This window comes from Plutella xylostella, chromosome 27 (assembly GCF_932276165.1).
Source record: "Plutella xylostella chromosome 27, ilPluXylo3.1, whole genome shotgun sequence".
NCBI classification, from domain to species: Eukaryota; Metazoa; Arthropoda; class Insecta; order Lepidoptera; family Plutellidae; genus Plutella; species Plutella xylostella.
Window position 1 is genome coordinate 1,142,994 of NC_064007.1, and position 20,434 is coordinate 1,163,427.

Below are 20,434 nucleotides of genomic sequence, written 5' to 3' on the forward strand. Positions count from 1 at the left end.
AAGATTGTTTTTCATTTTGGGTTTAAAATTAATTAAATAAAGATTGTTTAAGTGCATCGGCGGCTTTAATTTTCATCCCACATACATGGAACCCGATTCTCTATGTAAGCACCCTGAGCCTCGGTCTACGCTTGCCTGGTTCACTGCGAACCTAAAACAATGTTGATAAGTAATTTTTATAAGTTCAGTGGCTAAAGGGGAATGGACTTTCTCTAAGGCGCCATGACCCGCCAGAGCAGCCATTGATGAAACATATACTGATGTGTAGCCCATGACTACAATATATCCTGGTGTAAACTTTATTATTATGAGGCATGGTAGAACGAAGATATAGGTGCTGAAAGATCAAGTCTTTGTACTTACTGACTAGATGTTTCCCTCATACAAAGTTTTTTTTTAAACGTTTAGAATTTTTTTAATATGTTTCCCTCATTTATAACACCTTTATCATTGAATAAAAATAGGTTTGGTTAGTGGATGCAAAAGATTTGGCCATTCTCATTTAATTTCCAAAATTGCTATTTTTAGAGATGCGATATCTGATAAGTACCTAATTTCTATCTATAAGTTTCTAGGCAAGTATTTATAGACTTATGTAATATTTTAAGCACTGTTGTTAGTAAACATTCCGTATTCAAGGTCGGTGAAAGAGAAAGATCGGATCGCGGCGTGGTTAAGTAATCGTTGCGCGACTAGTGATGGGAAACAGTCGACAACGTTGTATCGATAGTATCGATACAAAACATAATTATATGTTTAAATATCTAAATCGTAAGTCGTAAGCCAATTAAAAAACAAAGCAAAAGCGGTTTTTTTTTGTTGGCTGTGCTGTCGTCTATATTATGATATGATATGGATTCATCAGAGCTCTTGGCATGTCTGGCTGCTGGGTCGGCATAATGTCAGAAATCTCTCTTTTTAACGTCTAGAGGCATGAACGGACCTTTCTTTCTTCCTCCCTAGAGCGACATAACGTCTGTAGTCTGTAGTGACCTCTGACCTGTACTTCTTTGCGTGCACGCTGGACGGTCAGCAACTGACGTACGAAACCTGCCACTACAATCGCTTCAGCGGGCAAACAAACACTAGAGTGGAGCTTGGGTTTGTCACCTAGGATTAGAGTATTAGCCAGTCAGATTAACATTAGCCGCTGAGAGCCCACGTTCTGAAAAACCATAATCATAATAACTCTAGTTTTTGTCACCGATACCCCAAGAAGAAAAACTAATTATCGTATCGATAACAAGCCCATCACTATTAACCCGCTACATGTCTCACTCGGCCCCATTACGTTACAACTTCACTATCAGTCTACGGCCAACCATTGTTCGGCGACGAACCCACTTGATTTAACGATTCAGTTATAAATAATCGATGCTAAAGGCAATAATAACGGAACGTTGAAAATTTATGAGATTTAAGCATAATGTGAAAAGTTTTTCATAGTGACAATTTTTGGCGGGAAGTTTTTTAAACGTGTCGTTAGATTTACTCTAATATTGTTTCAGGCGTTTGGTAAGTTGTGAAATAATTTTAATGTAATTTTAAAACGGTCTACTCGTAAATAATTTAAGTCAATTGGTTGTAATGTGACCCCTTTCAATAAAGATACAATGTTGTAAATGTGCCGCTTTATCTAAATGCGGAAGTTTAGTGTCAGTAATCAAACAATTACCGATGTAAATAAATAAGTAGGTAATGCAATAAGTATTGTAAAAATACATGTTAATTAAGTACTATATTAAATAGGTAAGTACTTAGCACACAAGAGTTAAAATCAGCATAGCTCTAGCCTGTACCTAGGTTTGGTAGGCCCCGCTCTTCACGCCAGAGATGCGGGTTCGAATCCTGGCGCTGACATGTATACCAATGAGTTCTTTGAATGTAAGTGCAATGTATACCACCACTCTTACGGTTAAGGAAAACATCGTGAGGAAACCATACACCTAGATTTAGCACATTTTATTTTATTTATCTTTATTATGACACATCTAGATATGTGAACCCACCAACCCGCAGTGGACCAGTGTGGTGGGAAATGGTCCAAGCTTAGGAAGGCAGTTTAGACCTTGGGGATATGCACAAAGGTTCCACACGAGAGAGCCAGGTACAGGTAGGTACTTACACCCCCACAGAGAATAGAATAAAATAGGTTAGCCGGTAGCCATAATGTCATAAATTAATCTATCCGTAGAAATTTAGATGGTCATGTGTTTTTTTTGTTTAATTACCCTAAGTACTTATACTTACAAAATTTTTTAAGTTGTTCAGAGTGACGAGCGGAGATTATACCTTTTCAACTTAATTATACACCTTGTAGATAAGGTAAATATTCTTCTATTTATACTTAAACTACGGCCAACTCAAAAAGCTATATCTATCTATCTATCTATCGTATATCTATAGGCTGCACCTATAATGATCATGGCATAAAGAACCCACAGTTTCATACTAGAGTTTAATAAGTCAACCAAAATGTATGTATGTTCACTGAACAAAGTCTACTCTGTATGGCACTAGCAATCACTATATTCATTATTTATCAATAACAATGTGGTTAAAATTTGCATTGCACCTAATTATTGGTTACTTATTCAACCTAGGCTACCTAGCGATATCTAGATAACAGGTATTCGCATTGTTTATTATGGCAAACATTAGGTATTCAAACAGTTCAATTTACATACACATAGGTAGTTGGGTACCTAACATACCGTATATTATGATATAGACTATAGTAACTAAGTATCTATAAAATATAAGTAAAATCATTCAGTGTAGCAAGTTTCACTAAATATTTATTAATTAAAGGTGTCATAAGGTCCAAAATGCAAAAACATAAGTAGGTGAATGTTTTACATACAACCAGTAATAACACCTACTTAGGGTGGATTCGTCCAAAGATCACGTTACACGAGAATAACTATACCGGAATTAAAATTATACGCGAGTAAATATCTAGGATAAGTACATTTGCATTCTACCAAGTTATACCATGATTAAATTGAATGAACGAGGAACGAAACTGTAATCCAACTAAAATAAAAATAGCTGCGTTTCAAAGCATGCAATAGAAATGACATGCCAACTTAGTTTGAGTGGATTATAAAAGTATGAAATTGTTTATGTTTTAATATTTTATTCGCTGTTGTTATACTGAGACTTTGCCTTTTAACGTACTTTTGTTTATGTTTTGACAGATGTGTTTATATGTCATTATGACGGTTTTCTAATCAGCTGATGTGCTGCCGCCATTACAAAATTACTCTCGGATAAGCTCGTTACACGGTCAATTTTGGCGGTATAACATTTTATTCTTGGGATAAGCTAGTTATCTTGGTTTCAGGTTTGGTAGAATGCAAAATCTGCTTACTCGCGAGTAACTGGTACTTTACTCGTGAGTAAAAAGTTACTCGACGTTGGCCGAATCCGCCCTTAATGTGAAAACAGATAGATTAAAGATAAAAGCATATTCCAACATCATATTTAACTTCATCTGGACCAAAAATTACATACGTATACGTGAAAAGTAATATTATAAATGGTGAAAACTACCTATTTCATCACGTATTGACCATCGACATTGCTTAAAGCAATAAGTTCGCCATTGGTTTGTCATTATCATAAAAAACCTAGATGCTTTGCTTAGTATTAACGCTTAGGTAATAAACAATTCTAGATAAAGTAGGTAATCCTTGTTCCACACGCAATCCATTGTTGTTAGGATTCTAGACTTAGGTTATATTTAATACCTAAGTATAACTAAAGGCTATATAGCTACTGACGTCATTAACACATGGGAAAACGTTTGTTTAGGTACCTATTGATTTATAAAGTTACATCACTAAATAAATAAATACAGTGCTCACATTGACATGATTTGAATGCCTATAAAAATTGTAAGGTAACTAAAAAAACTGTATGAATCAATAAATATTTACTGAGTAAATAAATTGTACCTAGTTACCACGACGACCGGTTGTTCTAGCTACATATTTAAATACTTTATTACACCAATGTAATATAATTATAAATGAACAAAAGGTGGACTTAATGGTAAAAGCATTTTCTACCAGCTATACTAAATATATGAGGTACAGGAAAACTAGTAGAAAGGTGCAGTAAAAAGTAGGTTCCTATACCATAACCATAGTACCTATGTTAGTTTCATATCCGTGAAAGTTGCAATATTCTCCTTCGTTTAGTTATATTGAAACTAGCTGTTCCCGCGAGCTTCGCTTCGACTTAAAAAGTTTTCCCGTGGGAATTCCGGGATAAAAAGTAGCCTATGTTCTTTCCCAGGGTCTATACTATATTTATGCCAAATTTCATTCAAATCCGTTCAGTAGTTTTGGCGTGAAAGAGTAACAGACAGACAGACAGACAGACAGACAGACAGACACAGTTACTTTCGCATTTATAATATTAGTTAGGATTAGGATAGTAATGATTAATGATTAAGATGAAACGGCAACAGCAATTTAAATGATTGCCGTGGGATAACAGCTAAACAGAGAGAGAGCTAACTAAATAATTAACTATACTTAGTGATGTTTCATTCAGCATAAAAGATGTGATAAGAAAATTATTGTCCTTATGAAATGATAAAAACATTGTCATTGTAAAGAAAAAATATAATTATCTTAGTAGCAAGCAGGTCTAACAGGCTTATTTACGTTTCCTCATAATTTGCCAACATACGTAGGTACCTACTCTAGAGCACTGAAAGTTTTAAGTAACTCATACTTATAAGTACTATTTACCTGTAAAATTAATGACTATTCTAATACATGGTGTTTCGTAAATAGTGGAGAAACGAAAGTTACAGATAGCAAAATTGAACATTTTTTTTGATATAGCATAGTATATACGAGTATTTGAGATAGATCGATCTCTCTTATCTGATCTTAACTCAGGTCCGTTAAACAAGTAACGTTTGATTCATAAATTAGGTACTTATTACCAACTCTATTTAATAAACAACCTTAGATCAGGGTTAAGAAAATAGCAGACTGAATAAATAGTCAGTTGTCGGTAAATATTATTTTTAATAAGTTGTTGTTAGAAGTGTATAAATAAGTACATGCTGATAAGATTAAGTTTGCCCTCAATAAGAATTTATGACATACTTTCAGTGCAATAATCTAATAGATCTTACTGAAAACATCATTGAAACTTACTCATATATCGCTAAAACCAAGGCCCTATGTTTGCATAGGTTATCCATGCTTATTGTTTACGTAGTCCCAGGTTAGAAGTCTGACTAGACAGTCAAAAAAAAAAAAAAATCAAACAACTTTGTTTAACAATAGTTACTCTAAAGTTAAAAAAATATAATTATAAACAAACAAAAAACCCGTCTGCACGCTAAAAAGATGAAAACAAGCCCCAATGTTAATGGAAAGTATCGCAGGCGGGGACCAGGAGAGGGTTCACCATTTAGCTGAATGTTACTTAGATAGGTAGACCTTGTATGGCAGTCAAGTTGGTCCCCGCCTACCTTCGGCAGTCGGGTAAAAATATATATAAATTCGAAAAAAATAAATCAGGTGGTTAAGACATTAGGTGGGTACTTTCTCATCGAGTAGCTACCTATAAGAGTACTTATATACCAACTATTCTTTAAAAAAACGTGTCTTTTGTAAAACATATAACGTGTGTGTTAAATTGATTTTTAATCAATGTAAAGTATAATTCAATATTCAAATAATTTTACAGAAAAATACCACCATGGATTGTAATGGCAAGGAATCATGCAACGACAGCGATGCATCAGACAATAATAAAATAGGACAAAAAGCAGAAGAAAGACCAAACGAAGACGAAGAACAGAACACACATTTTAATAATAATCTGAAAATGAACACATCGACATTGGGTATAACTAATAACAAACCTGAAGCAGCTAAAGAGGAACACACTCTAGTGGATTCAAAGACTGTGAAAAGATTCGCACCGATTTATAAACAGGTAATTTATTTAACACTCTTAATTGTGTCTATTTTGGGACTAACATAACACTCTGGCGAAAAGTGGGTGCAGCAATGCACCTCTGCCTACCACGCAAGGGAGTACATTAGTACAAGGCGTGAGTGCGTGTTTTTTTATTTTTATTTGTGTTTGTTAACGACACGATAAGGAGAAAATCCCCGCCCAGGCTTTACCGAGAAGAAAGTATCTGACAGGTTCCTCAATAGGATCTATGGGATGATGAATATGATGATAGATGAATCAAATATATAAGTACTATAATTTATCGATACATACAAACAATGTCTGCTTATAATATTATTTTCATATCACGTATGTTGTCAGTGGATCATAAATTACAGTGATTGCACTGCAGTGGCTCTTTTGCTGACTGTGTTTCGGTAATTAGAACCAATGTTCATCATCATCATTTACCATAAAAGCCAATAAAAAATGTACTTTCCCTGGAATGGCCCTGCTTCTCCAGAGGAACTCATCTCGACCTTCGTAAGGTACCTACCCCATTTGCAGAATAAAAAAAAATTAAAAAAAACACGCACTCACGCCTTGTACTAATGTACTCCCTTGCGGGGTAGGCAGAGGTGCATTGCTGCACCCACTTTTCGCCAGAGTGTTAGGTTAGTCCCAATGTAATAGGGGGCGGGCCTATTGCCATTTTACGGGCACATCCAAGATCTGAGAACAAATATCTGTGTTTAAACAAATATCTGCCCCAGCCGGGAATCGAACCCGGGACCATCGGCTCCGTAGTCAGGGTCACTAACCACTACGCCATTCGGTCGTCTTTTTGTCATTTGCAGAATACGTCCATCAAAAGTTTCTTAGCCTACTGTGCCTCTATGTAGCTCAGGTTTTTGTCTTTAACTGTAATGTGATGATAAATAAATAAATTAACCCGGTTCCAGACCCTGGCTGCATCAGCGTCGATCCTGGTGTCGTTCACGGGCGGGCTGGTAGCCGGCTACTCCGCCGTGCTGCTGCCTCAGCTGAAGGAGCCCGGCAGCCTCATTCCTGGAGACAAGGACTCCGCTTCCTGGATAGGTTAGTTTTGAGTTTTTTTTACCCTTGCGGTTCTTACACTGCCTCGCATCAAGCTATTGCGTGGATTACATGAACGCATGAACGCAAAATGTCGATGCGTCTTCTGTGCGCGTTTTTGTAATAACAGATACTTAAGTGCTTATCCGCAACTTTCGGAGGTTCGGACACGCATTCACGCAAAGTGCAGAGTGATGCCTAATTCTTCCAGCGGTTGCAATTTTTATTGACTGCTTCAGATTATGTGGAATTAAAATGTTTGTGTCCTCCCGAGTATAGTGCAACAAACTTATCTGTTCCGGTGAGAGCGAACTAAATTGATCCATATCTCATTACTTATTAATGAATTATATATTGATATAAGTAGATTAGAGTTTATTAAAACTACACGAGCGAATTACCACTACTTGCAAATTTAAAATCTTATGAATGAAGAAATATTAGACATTTACGTGAGCTCTCACCGGAACAGATAAGTTTGTGGCACTGTATTTTAACGATGTCACAAACAGATGCTCAGAAGGGCTAGTACGGGACGCATTTAAGACGTGACAAACGTTTTGCATCGCGCTCACTCACTTCGCGCAGCCTCAAGAGCAAGCGCGACGGAGAACTTTTGTCACGTCTTATTAGCGCCCCGTGCTACATGGCCTGAAGTATCAAATTAATTTCTTGAGAATGTAAGTAACACGTGGTTACAATTAATGCTTATTCCAAGTGGTCAATGTCAACATGATGACCTAAAAATGTAATAAGGTTGATTCTGATGTTAGCATCACATAAACATAAAGCATGTTGTTGTAGACTGAGTTTGTTCTACAATAGTAGGTACTAAGTACTGCGTTCAGTTGTTCACGTATTTATCATGGTTTCAATACAAAAAATAGCTTACGTATAAATACCTACTTCAATGGCTACTTACATAAAATACACAAGAGTTATTGCGACCTTGCTCCAGAAATTACGGCACTCATGACGTAAAAAATGCAATAAACTTTTTTTCAAGTTACGCCGCCCGGTATGTTAAATCACTACTTCTTTTTCCAGCATCAATAGCCGCCCTTCCGATGGCCTTAGGCTGCCTGATATCCGGCTGGATGATGGAGAAGTACGGACGGAAGACCTCGCACATCATCATCTGCGCTCCCATCCTCCTCGGCTGGATCCTCATCGCCTGCTCCAAGAGCCTAACCCTCATGCTGGTGGGGAGGTTTCTGACTGGCCTCTGCTTCGGTCTGCTGGGTCCAGTAGGCCCCGTTTACATTGCGGAGACCACGGACCCCAAGTATCGAGGGTTCTTCCTGGCAGGAGTCTCGCTCGCCATCGCGCTCGCCATCCTGGTCGCCCACACCATCGGGACCTTCCTGACCTGGCAGTGGACCGCCACTATCTTCACCGCCTTCCCGATCTTGTCGGTCCTTCTCTTCACTCTAGTCCCCGAAAGCCCGACCTGGCTGATCTCAAAAGGAAGAACAGATGAAGGTGTCAAATCCTTCGGATGGCTTCGAGGATTCAGCGATGAGGCCAATAAAGAATTGAAAGGAATCGTCGAAATGCAGAAGGCGGCAGACTCCGAGCCGAAGTTGAGCTTCAAAGAGAAGATTGTGAGCCTCAAATGCCCTGAGTTCAGGAAGCCGTTGTTGATAATGATTCTTTTCTTTATCACGAACCAGTTTGCCGGTGTGAATGCTGTCGCGTTTTACTCAATAGAAATAGTTGGTAAGTCCGTCGGTCAAGGTCTAGACCATTACGTGTCCATGTTAATCATAGACATAGTAAGAGCTGTAATGTCTGTAGTAGCCTGTGTTATTTCTAAGAGATTCGGCAGACGTCCCCTCTGTTTCATAAGCGGAGTTTGGACGGCTCTATCCATGGTTGGATTGTCCATGTTTTTGTATTTCACCGAAGGAAAATCTGTAGAACATTTAGCATTCATACCGTTGTTGTGTTTGTTGAGTTACATTTGCGCTGTGACTATAGGCTTAGTGCCATTACCATGGATTATGTGTGGTGAAGTGTTTCCCACTAAGAGCAGAGGGTTAGGTTCAGGTATTAGTTCTGCATCAGCGTTTGCGGCTTTCTTTGTGGTGGTCAAAACCGCACCGGATATGATGTCAGGGTTGGGAGAAGTGGTCACATTCTTAGTGTATGGGACAGTGGCGGGTGTAGGGACTATTGTCATGTACTTCATTCTGCCCGAAACGAAAGGTAAGAGTTTACAAGAAATCGAGGACAAATTCAGAGGTGAAACAAGGTATGATACTAAAGTTTAACTGAAATAGATGATCCAATCCAGTGATATTTTAGATATTAAGTAATTAGTACGTTCTTAATGAAATGTTCTTAATGGTATACCTACTTATTTGTAAGATTAATTAAACGACTGTGATATGAAGTAAGCAGATAGATACCTACATGTAAAAAATCTGCCAGTTTTAGAATATGTATAGTGGGGCAGGTTTCCTAATGTTTTAATAAAACAAAGTAGTTATTAATAAAATTGTATCAAATTAATAACACATAATACTTACTTATACATATTATAACAAAATAATGAGTAAGTTTCAGATAATTATAAATCATTATGGCACATTAAGTTGTCGTAAATGCAAATTGGTACATGAAAATTTGTTAGATTTGAACAAAGTTATACATACTGGTAGGTACTTTGTAAGCACATGGAATGAATATAGCCAAATATATAAAGTATTTTTATGAAATTGTATGCATGTTATGAGAGAATAAAATTTAATCTTTATTAGTATATTATTTTTCTATCAATGAAGTTTTTTTATTTCCCTCAGTATCAGTAAAAACTAAACTTTTTGCTTTCACTCCACAAAACTGTATAACTAAAACCGCACTGGTGTAACATTTAAGGGAATCTATCGACAAGTCTTACTGAGGGGTCACTCTATAATGACGAAAAACTTATTTTCGGAGCGCTGCTGCGCTAGCCCCTAGTTTATCTCGCTCAGCTCTCGGTTAGTTTTTCGTCATTACAGAGTCACCCTCCTGGAGTGAACATCTGGAGTCGCCGGACCATGCCTCCACTACTTGCGTCCGCTCGGCTTGACGAGGCGCGAGGCGGGCGGCGCGAACCTGGCGAACCCCTGCTGGTCGAACACCGGGAGCAGGTCGCGCACCCTGGCTGATACGGAGCCTCCCGTCACCCTAGGAAATGATACACTTAGTATGACTTTCAACAAATATTTAATCATCATCACTACCCTTCAAGTCCAGCAGTGGGCTGGGGCACGGGTCTCCTTCCAATGAAGGATGGGTTGTAGGCCTAGTTGACCACGCTGGCCTAGTGCGGGTTGGTGGAGCAAACATTTAAATGTAGTTAAATGTATTGCTGGCTTGCTCGGTTGCTATATTGTCAAAGTAAGCCAGCAATAGATAAGCCAGAAATGTCGTTGACCGATGACTTTAATCAGGTAACAGGCAGGTAGGTAGCTGGTAAGTAGTGGTCGGATGAGCAAGCTGACGCCAGAGTGTTGTGTGGCTCCTTAGGTGTGTCCGGCATGTGGCAGCCGGGATTTGAACCTGCCCCTTTGTTGTGAGAGACTGGCGCATATCACACCTCGCTACCATCGCTCCTCAGGCTGGCGCTTTTGATACTTTTGTTAAACAAAATTTAATAATAATAACGATTTATGCATAGGATAGGTACAATTGTATAACCTCTATTCTGCTAATAACACCACTTTTACCCCCCTTACCTGCTGGGCTTGATCAGCTTGGCGGCTTGCGCCGGCGTGCCCAGCTCCGTCGGAAAGTACGTGGCCCCGTAGAAGTCCAGTCCGTTCTGCAACAGGATGTTGGCCTCCTCGATGTTGGCCAGGGTCACCCGCAGCACCGCCGTGGCCTCCTTGGGCACCATGCTGCTGACCAGCTCGCCGTCGATGGTGGTTAAGGCGCGAGGAGTGGACTTGTCCACGTGTGGCTTTGGGGTTGATGTTCCTGGAATTAGAAGGGAGTTTTCGGAGATTGTTTAAACAACAGGACAGGAACAACAACAGAAGAATAAGATGATAGAATAGAACAGTACTTAACTGCAGATTTTTAGTTTTGCTAGACGAGCTACAGTTACTCTGGCTTCTTAGGTTCTCTATCCAGCAAGCCAAGGCGTCTGGGTCACCACTCACACTCACCATATATTATATTTATTGTGTCTTCAGCGGGTTTCTAATTTTTCTATAGTCACAGTGCTGGTTCAGTGGTTGCCCCCTAATCTCGATGCTAAGCGTTCTATTTTACTATACTAGATGGCAAGTACGGGAACATTTTATTAGCGGTTCTACCTTTTTTGGCATAAGATTTTTTTGCCTAATCTCTTATTGCATAGTAACCTTTGGTCAAAGTCACGTTACGCCGAAAATCGTATGGCATAAATCTCGTTTAGTAAAAAGTTATTTCGCATAACATTGTTTAGCCTAATAATGGTATGGCCAAATCTTGAATAGCCTAATAATGCTATGGCATAGGTTTATTAGGTTTATACAAAGTAATAATATTCGTTTGGCTTTAACTTTGACGGAGCGTCTCCCTACATAGCGCAAACTGTTGCCTTGTATTGTTTCCGCTGTTTGGAAAACGCTCCGCTCCGCTTCGCTGCGCTCCGCTTTGGTTTTGATGAACATGTGCACCTAACACGCTCCTCCTCGCTTTGCTCGTCGTCGCACCTATTTTTAGGTTTCGATCTCATGGGGTTTGTAATAATTATATTGGTCGTTAACTTTCGATTTTTTGATCATACAATATCGTGATTTTCGGGATGTAGGAGAAAAATACCACAATTGGTACATTTACTACATACTTAATATATTATTTATTAAGATAACATTAGGAGAAACAAGATTATACATAGGTATAGACGAACATAAATTTGAGCAAACGAAACTTAGGTGTTTAAAGATTGTGCCTAAAGAGTTTTAGACGAAACGAGCCTTATGCCACATAAGTCTTGGCAAAGTGATGGTTCGGCCAGAAAAGTTTAGACCATACGAGTTATGCGAAATGAGTTTTGGTCAATAAAGATTATGCCAGATGAGCGGAACCGTTTATTAGCACATACAACCTCAACATGCCCTATACTTAATATCGGAAAACCAGCGCTATAATGGTCTACTATAGCGTCAAGCTGAGCCAGAACCTGTACCGGGAAGCAACACACTGGCCCATCTTTCTTTTTACTTCTGTTTTGTGTAGATGCACACAGAGTGCGTGACACAAACGTATTTTCCTTCTTTCCTCTTCTCCTGCTGCCACCAGCCATCCGTCCCCATTCCGTCCCGTTCCGTCCGCGTCCACTCACCAAACTCACCCGTGTTCCCCTCCCGTGGCGAGCCGCTGAAGTGCAGCCGCACCACCTCCACCACGGAGCAGAACTTGTAGAGCGCGTGCCTCACGTCCTCTTCAGGCACCTCGTCGGGCACGTCGTACACGTAGATTGTGAATGTTTTTTGGGGACGGCAGGGGATCGCGATCTGAGGAGATGAGGTGTGGATTAAATGGGAGGTAAGTGTAGATGTGGGGTTTAGGTTAGGTAGATAGGTCTAGGACAAGGCTCTCCTAAAAATAAAGGAAGGGTTTTAGGCTTATTCCACCACGCTGGCCTAGTGCGGGTTGGTGTTCTATTACTATGTAAGGTGGTTTTATTCATGCTTTTGTTTGGCCTACTCTTTCTACTACAATTTATGAAAGATGCTTATGAAATATTTATGAAAGGTAGGTAAGTATTTATTAACGTTAATTGTTATTTACTGGTGAAGAAATAAATATCTGGGAAAAACAAGCCTAGCTGTTTAATGAAAATTTTGGTTAGTAAGGATGAGGTGAAATTTTGAAAACATATGTTTGATAGCTACTGCTGATTTGATAGCTTTTGATGATCATGAGATGAATGAGAACGTAAATTGTATTATTTGATGTGATAAATAAAAGATACCAGTATGAAAGCAAATGCAGAATTTCGTAGCAGACAGACAGAAACAGGTAGAAGATTTCATTTCATTTCAAGCGTTCGAAACCAATAATCACCTTCCTATAGAACCTGGAGCCGGTGACCTTGTGGAACCCCTTCTTGAACACCATCTGGTAATCGTCCACGTTGGAGAACTTGAACAGGATCCCCGTAGCTGTCTTGGTGAGGGAGAAGCAGCCTTTGAACTCCATTTTCTCACAAATGGTCGAGGCTTTTTCCATGCTCAGGCCATGAGAGGGAGTGAGAAGGAATGCTCCCTTCGTAAGGAAATGTTCGGAGTCCGATATATCGGACTCGCTCTCTCCTCCCTTCATGAGGGTGTGGATCTGTTCCTTCCACATGTAGCTGTCGGACATCTGCGGATAAGCCAATTTGGATGATCATGAATATGTTATGGATTGATAATCTGGGTGATGGTTAAGAGGAGGTGGCGTTTAGTACACCAACATAAGTGCTATTTACGTACGGCGCCACTGAACAGATGAAAACAGATGCATTAGACCCACTGGTAATAACCCGAGTCCGCGTTTTTCTATGGGTGATAAGCATTGAGTTCCAAGATCTTAATGATTATGGTGAAAACATTAAACAAAGTATGTAATCTGAATATCAAACTGCACTGTCGTAGTTAGAAGTAGGTATCTATCTACCTAGCTCTTAATAAAAATGTATATAGGCTGGGCCATAGTAATTCGTCTACGACATGACATAATATCGACGGTGGAAAGGCAGAATGTTTTATCCGCCACTTTTGGCGAATATGAGTTATATACACCGTTGGAATCGCCTGATTTTTCTCTTTCGAATGGTGCGGGTCTCGTTTCGATCTGAGCACTTTTTTGGCGCTTAAGACATCGGTGATTTTGGAAATCTTAATACTTTTTTCTTGTATTAAGAGCCACTTTTTTAGTCTTTTTTATGTTCAAACATACATGATCAATCATAAAGTTATATAAAACATTTTAACCTTACTAAAACAGTAAAACACTGTGACTTAATTCATTTTGAATGAATGTGAATTTGTATCATTAGTTACTTAAGCGACCTACCTGATTGCGAAATAAAACATAATGGATATAAAACTAAATGCCTTCTTGTCAAAAATAACATAAAAGCACTTAACATATTTTACGTAATTGTAATTTAAGCCTCACTGGCACTTAAACCATTTTACCGGTCAGTCTTACTCGCGGCGTTTGGCGGTTAATACAACTTTACCTAAATCTGTTTAATGGTACAATTGGCACTTAAGCGGTTTTTTGCGATTTGTAGATAATTGATATAAGTGATATAAAACAATTCAAAAGAATCGCAATGAAGCGGTTTATGGTGTTTAAGCTGTTATATTATTATTATATCCAGAACGATATTGCGTGAAAACGCCGATATATAAATAGGACCGGTTGGAATGGTGTCCCTTTAGTACCCCGCCGGGATGTTCATTCGGAGAGGACGTGCGTCTATGCGACAGTTGGCGCCGCGTACAACTATAAATATTTTTTAATTATATCACCAGATTAAATTCATATATATATCACCACATTAAATATATATATCACATTAAATATATATATCACATTAAATATATGTATCACATTAAATATACATAATCACCACATTAAATTATAATATCTATTATATTACGGTTCTAAATAATAGTGTTGCTATAATTAATATTTATTGAGTTATTAATAAAAATATGCACTTGGATCCTTTCTCCTAAATTGCTGTTTCTATGCAAGTAGGGAATTTTAACGTTTCTCTAAAAGGATCAAACCAAATATTTATAATAAATTTTTTAATTAAATATTTTTTCTATGACTATTTGGTTCTTTCTTAATATAAAATATTTTCAATGTATTAACATGACATTACTTTTTATACAAAATAAAAATTATATATCAAAAATAAACTTATTCTTAAATAATTTACCTATAACGAAATCTAGTCAGAAACAGCATTTCTTATCTTTATAAAAATCTAACCGAAAATGTGTTCCCAAGCCCAAAACTCTGGATCAACTTAACCGATTTTGATAATTGTTAGGTAATTATACGAAATTGAAGACCACGTTTTAAATGAGTGACCACGAGTACCACGACCTGTTTGTATCCCATAATTTTCAGAATAAAGTAGGTATTTTAACGAAAAGCAAACCTTATAGGAGATATAAAAAAGTTGGACATGAATTAAATTAACTTTTACTCTAACTTCACTTCATCATCCTCCATCGCTGAAGAGAGCAATATCTGGTATATTGCATGAATCTATCCTGCTTTTTATGCCTCCGTAGGAAATCCATCGTTCCCTGGTACTTTGCCACTCTTCAGCGATCGTATGGTCCGTATCAATTCGTCTTATTTGGGGGTGGGATATTTAAATTTCTGTCAAGATGCAGGATAGTCATAAATCTCATCATTATTCATCATCACAACCCATTACGTCGCCACTGCTGGGGCACGGGTCTCCTTCCAACAAAGGAATGGTTTAGGCCTAGTCTACCACGCTGGCCTAGCGCGGGTTGGTGGGCCCGAACACAAGCAATCTTGTGCTGAGAGAGTTGTCGGGTAAGTGGGCAACCCAACTGTCAGACGTTTTCAAGCCGCCCGAAGGCCTCTGACTAGCCTTAACGACCTGCCGATTTTATTAATCATAATGATTACGATTATGCATCAAGATACAAGATGATGCTGGTATATTTGCATCTGCATCCAACTCCTCAGGTGGTGGTTAGGATCATTAAAAACTTTGGCTATGTGGCCATACTATCTTGAAAGTCAATCTTCCATAGTAACAAGGAGATATCCTGGGTTTTGTTTCAATGTTCTTCAAGATGCTTTGTATATATCCTTCATGTTTTCTATGGCAGCTGATGGTTGTGGTCTCATTTCTGGACATAGAGTCAACCCTAGCAGCATTTGTCTTCTTAAATTTCGTTTGATACTTATTAAGTTCACAAAGAAAATACTCGTACGCAAGTGCTTCTTTAGAATGGTCGTCTAGTTCGACGTTAAGACCTAACTCATATTGTGATAGTCCTTTGGGGTTACCACCACTAAATATTAGCCATTAACAATCCTAAAGCATCGTCGCTTGCTTATCAAATCTAGCGTATCTTGTATGAATCTGACAGATAGTTTAAAGCGAGCGACGCTGCTTATGAATTTATAATTGCTAATGTGTCTTGCCCACACTAACTTGACACTTGGCTCGAAGGCAGGACGGAAGGTGGACAAAGGTGACAGAATGGTGGCATAGAGACGGACGAAGAAATGTCGGTGGGATTATGATTATTAATTGATGAATAAGTAAACCTGATCACTTCGATCTTAATCTCAAAGTGATTTCGCGGTGAACAATATGTTAATAAAGTTTATAATAAAATAATGCTTCGAGAAAAGGATGGCACTGCAGATATTTATTATGAAATTTTTGTTTTCAATCTAGCTGACCCTTACCTTTTATACCTTCCTTGGACTTCCATAAATATTTCTAGACCAAAATCGGTTCAACCGTTCTTGAGTTCTGAGGTCCAATTATAAGTTCATTTATTCTTTAAGTCATTCATCTTAGATATAAATTGCCTTAGTTTGGCGGTTAATTCATTCTTATGGAATGTTTAAAGTAACATTAATTATTATAAAACATTATGCTGGTGTAATGGTTAAATCTCCTTGGTCTTTACATTGTTTTTTATTAAAATGTTAATGTCGTTTAAGCCAATTTTACCTGACTGAGATTTCACATGCTTATGTCTTATGTCCCTTATTACAGTAAATAGAATATGTACATTCATTTCATATACAGAATTATATAGAAAACTGTTTCAATTTTACGTATTTTAATTTTCAAAGCCATAGCTAGAATAATTACAGAGATATGATATTTTTTCGAAAATTTCAATCTTTAAATCGCTCTGGTGAACATTTTATATCATGGCGCTTCAAACATTCTGCCTTTCCACCGTCGATATATAATTAAGTAGGCACATGTCATTTCTAACCTCGTCAGCCATCTTGAAAAAATAACAATAAAAAGACAATGGCTGGATGTTGTTCATGAATCTCCGACTGATGACAATAATTCAATGACTGTAGGGCGTTATGCTTCGAAGCCCATTCAGTACGAACGGACCGTTCTATAATGATCTGACGTAGTAAAATTATGGTTTGCACACCAGATGGTGAAAATATTACTTAAAGAAGTAATGGTCAGATAACTTTGATGCTTGAGGAGTAATGAGATGCATTCTCATTATTATTAATTGCATTACAATTTATATGAATGATACCTTGAGGCTTATACCCAGCAGTGGGCAGATACGGCCTGAAAATGATGATACCTTGAACCACATAAGAATAAAACGATTCAATCAATCTTACGCGAGGTTTACATTTGAAAAACTTACATGCTTGCCACACCTGTTTACATCATTGAACAAATTAACTTCTGCAATTTTTATTGCTAAGTGTAAACACCACATTACATGCGTTATGTAATGAAACCATGGATTTGCAGAAGTTTCCAAATATGTAACAGTGCCCCTACATACATAATAATGGTTCATGTAAAATAAGTTGTTTTTGATAATGCAATAAAAAGAGAAAGCTCTAATTTGGAAGTGCCCTAAACTTTGATCATTACACATTTAGGGCAGAGTGTTCAATAGTCAGATAAATATTACCAGAATTAGAATTATAAAAATACTAAAACTACTAGATACCTAGTACCTACTTACTATAACTAGGTTTGTATGTCAAGCAGTCAATATTCACACAAAATAATAGACCAAAGATTTTATATGATGAAGATGAATACCTGCTTGAGTTCCGGAAAACATTGCGAAGATGGATGTCATTCAAATTAATACCAAGGACCTGTTTAGTTAGCGTTAAATTAGGAAGTTCCTACATGTTGGGCCGTACCAACATCGAAACTTAGACACATGCTAAACACTGTCAAATCGAAGTTAAACTTTAATTTCCGCTAGTAGGTAACTACAGTTTTTGAACGTAGCTGTACTGTGGCCGTTACACGGGTTCTTTATCGATGTCAATACCAATCAAAGCGCCGTATTTAATCCAGCTGAATCGCGATATAAGTAGCGACGTTTATTTTATCTATAACAAACCGTGGGGCGGGCGGCTGGATTCATGTCATGATATTAGACAGAGGGAAGAGAACACGCGGTTCTCAACTAGTTATTTCTAAGGTTCGCGAATGTTAAATTGTTAAGGTGGGTGGGCAGAACAAATAGTTCTAAATTACCACCAATTATGTCGCAGCTAAATTCCCACGATGGGCAATACCGAAAATGGACACTTATAAACTTTAACTACAACTAGATCGATTGTAATTGGTAAACTGCTGCCTACGTCTCGTCTAAGTCAAGGTTCAACTAAATTATATCAGGATTTTATTACGTTTTGTGGCTTTTTTCAATTAGGTAATCTACAAAACTTTTTCAAAATTTTATAATTTGCTAGTTAACAGTTATTTTCTTAGGACATTTTTCATATTATACAAAACAACACACGCACTCACGCCTTGTACTAATGTACTCCCTTTCGGGGTAGGCAGAGGTGCATTGCTGCACCCACTTTTCGCCAGAGTGTTATGTTAGTCCCAATGTAATAGGGGGCGGGCCTATTGCCATTTTACGGGCACATCCAAGACCCGAGAACAAATACCTGTGTTTAAACAAATATCTGCCCCAGCCGGGAATCGAACCCGGGACCATCGGCTCAGTAGTCAGGGTCACTAACCACTACGCCATTCGGTCGTCATTTTCACATTATCTTTTGTGTTAAGTATATTCTATATAGGTAGGTATAGTTAGGTTGTTATGTCACGGACTGAAAAGATTTTTGGGATTCGACTTGTGGTGTAATCTACAATCTGCACGCTTGGCAGACTTGGGAAGCTTCTTAAAATATATTCAAACTAAACCAGTTTATCATTATAAACGCAATTTCTCAGTCACACACAGCCCGTAAATATACAGTCCACAGGGTACCGATTTCCGAGTTACGGAGATCATTTCCAGTACCGAGATTTGGCCGAGATGATGTTTATCTCGGGTGAATTTGGAAAAACGGTATTCTGGCGATCTCGCGTAAAACGTCAAACGTCAAAATTTCTATGAGTTTGACATTAAATTTGAGATTTGAAGCGGATATTTTAGGGTAGATTTTAAACTGAGATATATCTCGGGTTCTGAGATTTATCCCCGAACCTCCGGACACGAATCTCCTCCTAAACTGGGTGTTTTTCCCATAACTCCACCCTTGGAAGGCGCGTTGGAGATATCACACAACACAAACATTTAACACCCGTGACCCGAGAACAAATAATATCCTTCCCGACCGCAGATCGATCGATCTCGGGACCCTCGATACAGCGGTTGCTAACAACTGCGCCATGCCATGCCATATATCGGCCTGTACAGGTTTGATAGTTCGTCGAAAACTATAAAAGTTTTAGTTTTCTCACATACAAAGTGGCGCTTTTAGCGGAAACTATCATGAAAATTTTCACGGATAATGTATGCAGGTGACAGAAGAAAACCAAAACTTTTTTCGTTTACATTGCAAAACTCGTACTATAGGCCCTGTATGTTAGTTTTAAGTATGTTTTACTCAACTGATTTTAACTGCAACAACCATTCGGGAATATTGATGTATTTCCCCATGCTTTGGTTCAATAATTTATACTATAATATTTGTTGGTTGGGGGCTAAACCACAGCTAAAAATCAGCATAGAGAAAATGATTTTGTTTACGTTTTACAGACGTGGCCACAAAAATTTAACGCGAAATTCACGCCAGACACGTTAAACTTACAACACCCCACTTTTTCCGTAGCGGTTAAAAACTAACTAAATCTTACCTGCCGTCCCTTTTCCCCGGTTTTCTTAGTTGTCTTGGAGGCTAAACTGGACGCAGAGTTGATCCTCTCTCGCTTGTCTTCCTCAGTCCTGGTCTCGAAGTCAGAGGCTCCTTCTGCCAAGGACATGGTCTGGCGACTGGCGGCTGCCGGGATGAGCGGAGGGTTTTGCTGCGCACGCGCAACTGCGCAGTGAGGCGTGTGACCGCGCCTTAAGACGGCCGGGATAGGGCGCGTGTGGAGACGGCTTTAGCATGATAAAGTTGTGGGTTTTTTGGGGAATTGAGATGGATTTCGGAAAAAATGTTGCTGTAAACACCGACTAAACCGAACTCAAAGGGCTGTTTCCTTGAGTGCGTAGGTATCACACCCCCAACTAAGCCTAACATGGAAAATTGGCTACAACAAGTAGTAAGTAACTACAAATACTTAATATTTGTGAAAACTACATAAGTAACTAAAGACGAATTGAGAAGCTCCTCCTTTTTTCGAAGTCGGTTAAAAACTGAATGATCGAATATAAAATGCTAA

At 38.4% G+C, this 20,434-nt stretch overlaps 2 protein-coding genes across 4 annotated transcripts in view; one reads left to right on the forward strand and one right to left on the reverse strand.

The window, feature by feature from the left end:
- The window catches only part of LOC119691800 (facilitated trehalose transporter Tret1), a 46,852-nt gene extending 37,042 nt beyond the window's left edge, over positions 1–9,810 (forward strand). The window contains exons 1-4 of one of the 2 annotated variants that reach the window (XM_011567145.3): positions 1,295–1,515; positions 5,719–5,970; positions 6,897–7,032; positions 8,077–9,810. In XM_011567145.3, the coding sequence (XP_011565447.3) occupies positions 5,731–5,970; positions 6,897–7,032; positions 8,077–9,302 (1,602 nt within the window). In that variant the 5' untranslated portion in view covers positions 1,295–1,515; positions 5,719–5,730 and the 3' untranslated portion in view covers positions 9,303–9,810. Of the gene's footprint in view, positions 1–1,294; positions 1,516–5,718; positions 5,971–6,896; positions 7,033–8,076 lie in introns of those variants that run through there. The other variant, XM_048630744.1, reaches the window with a different exon arrangement.
- Positions 9,401–20,097, reverse strand: LOC105395204. 2 transcript variants are annotated; one of them, XM_048630745.1, is made up of 5 exons: positions 19,907–20,097; positions 13,075–13,374; positions 12,350–12,521; positions 10,755–10,995; positions 9,401–10,203 (listed from the first exon to the last, which is right to left on the reverse strand). In XM_048630745.1, exons 1-5 carry the CDS (start codon positions 20,030–20,032, stop codon positions 10,083–10,085), a joined length of 960 nt encoding a protein of 319 aa, XP_048486702.1. In that variant the 5' UTR covers positions 20,033–20,097; the 3' UTR covers positions 9,401–10,082. The 2 variants fall into 2 exon arrangements, with proteins under 2 accessions (XP_048486702.1, XP_011565446.2); XM_011567144.3 differs by having other exon boundaries at positions 12,359–12,521; positions 19,907–20,096.
- Between the last annotated feature and the right edge of the window lie 337 nt (positions 20,098–20,434).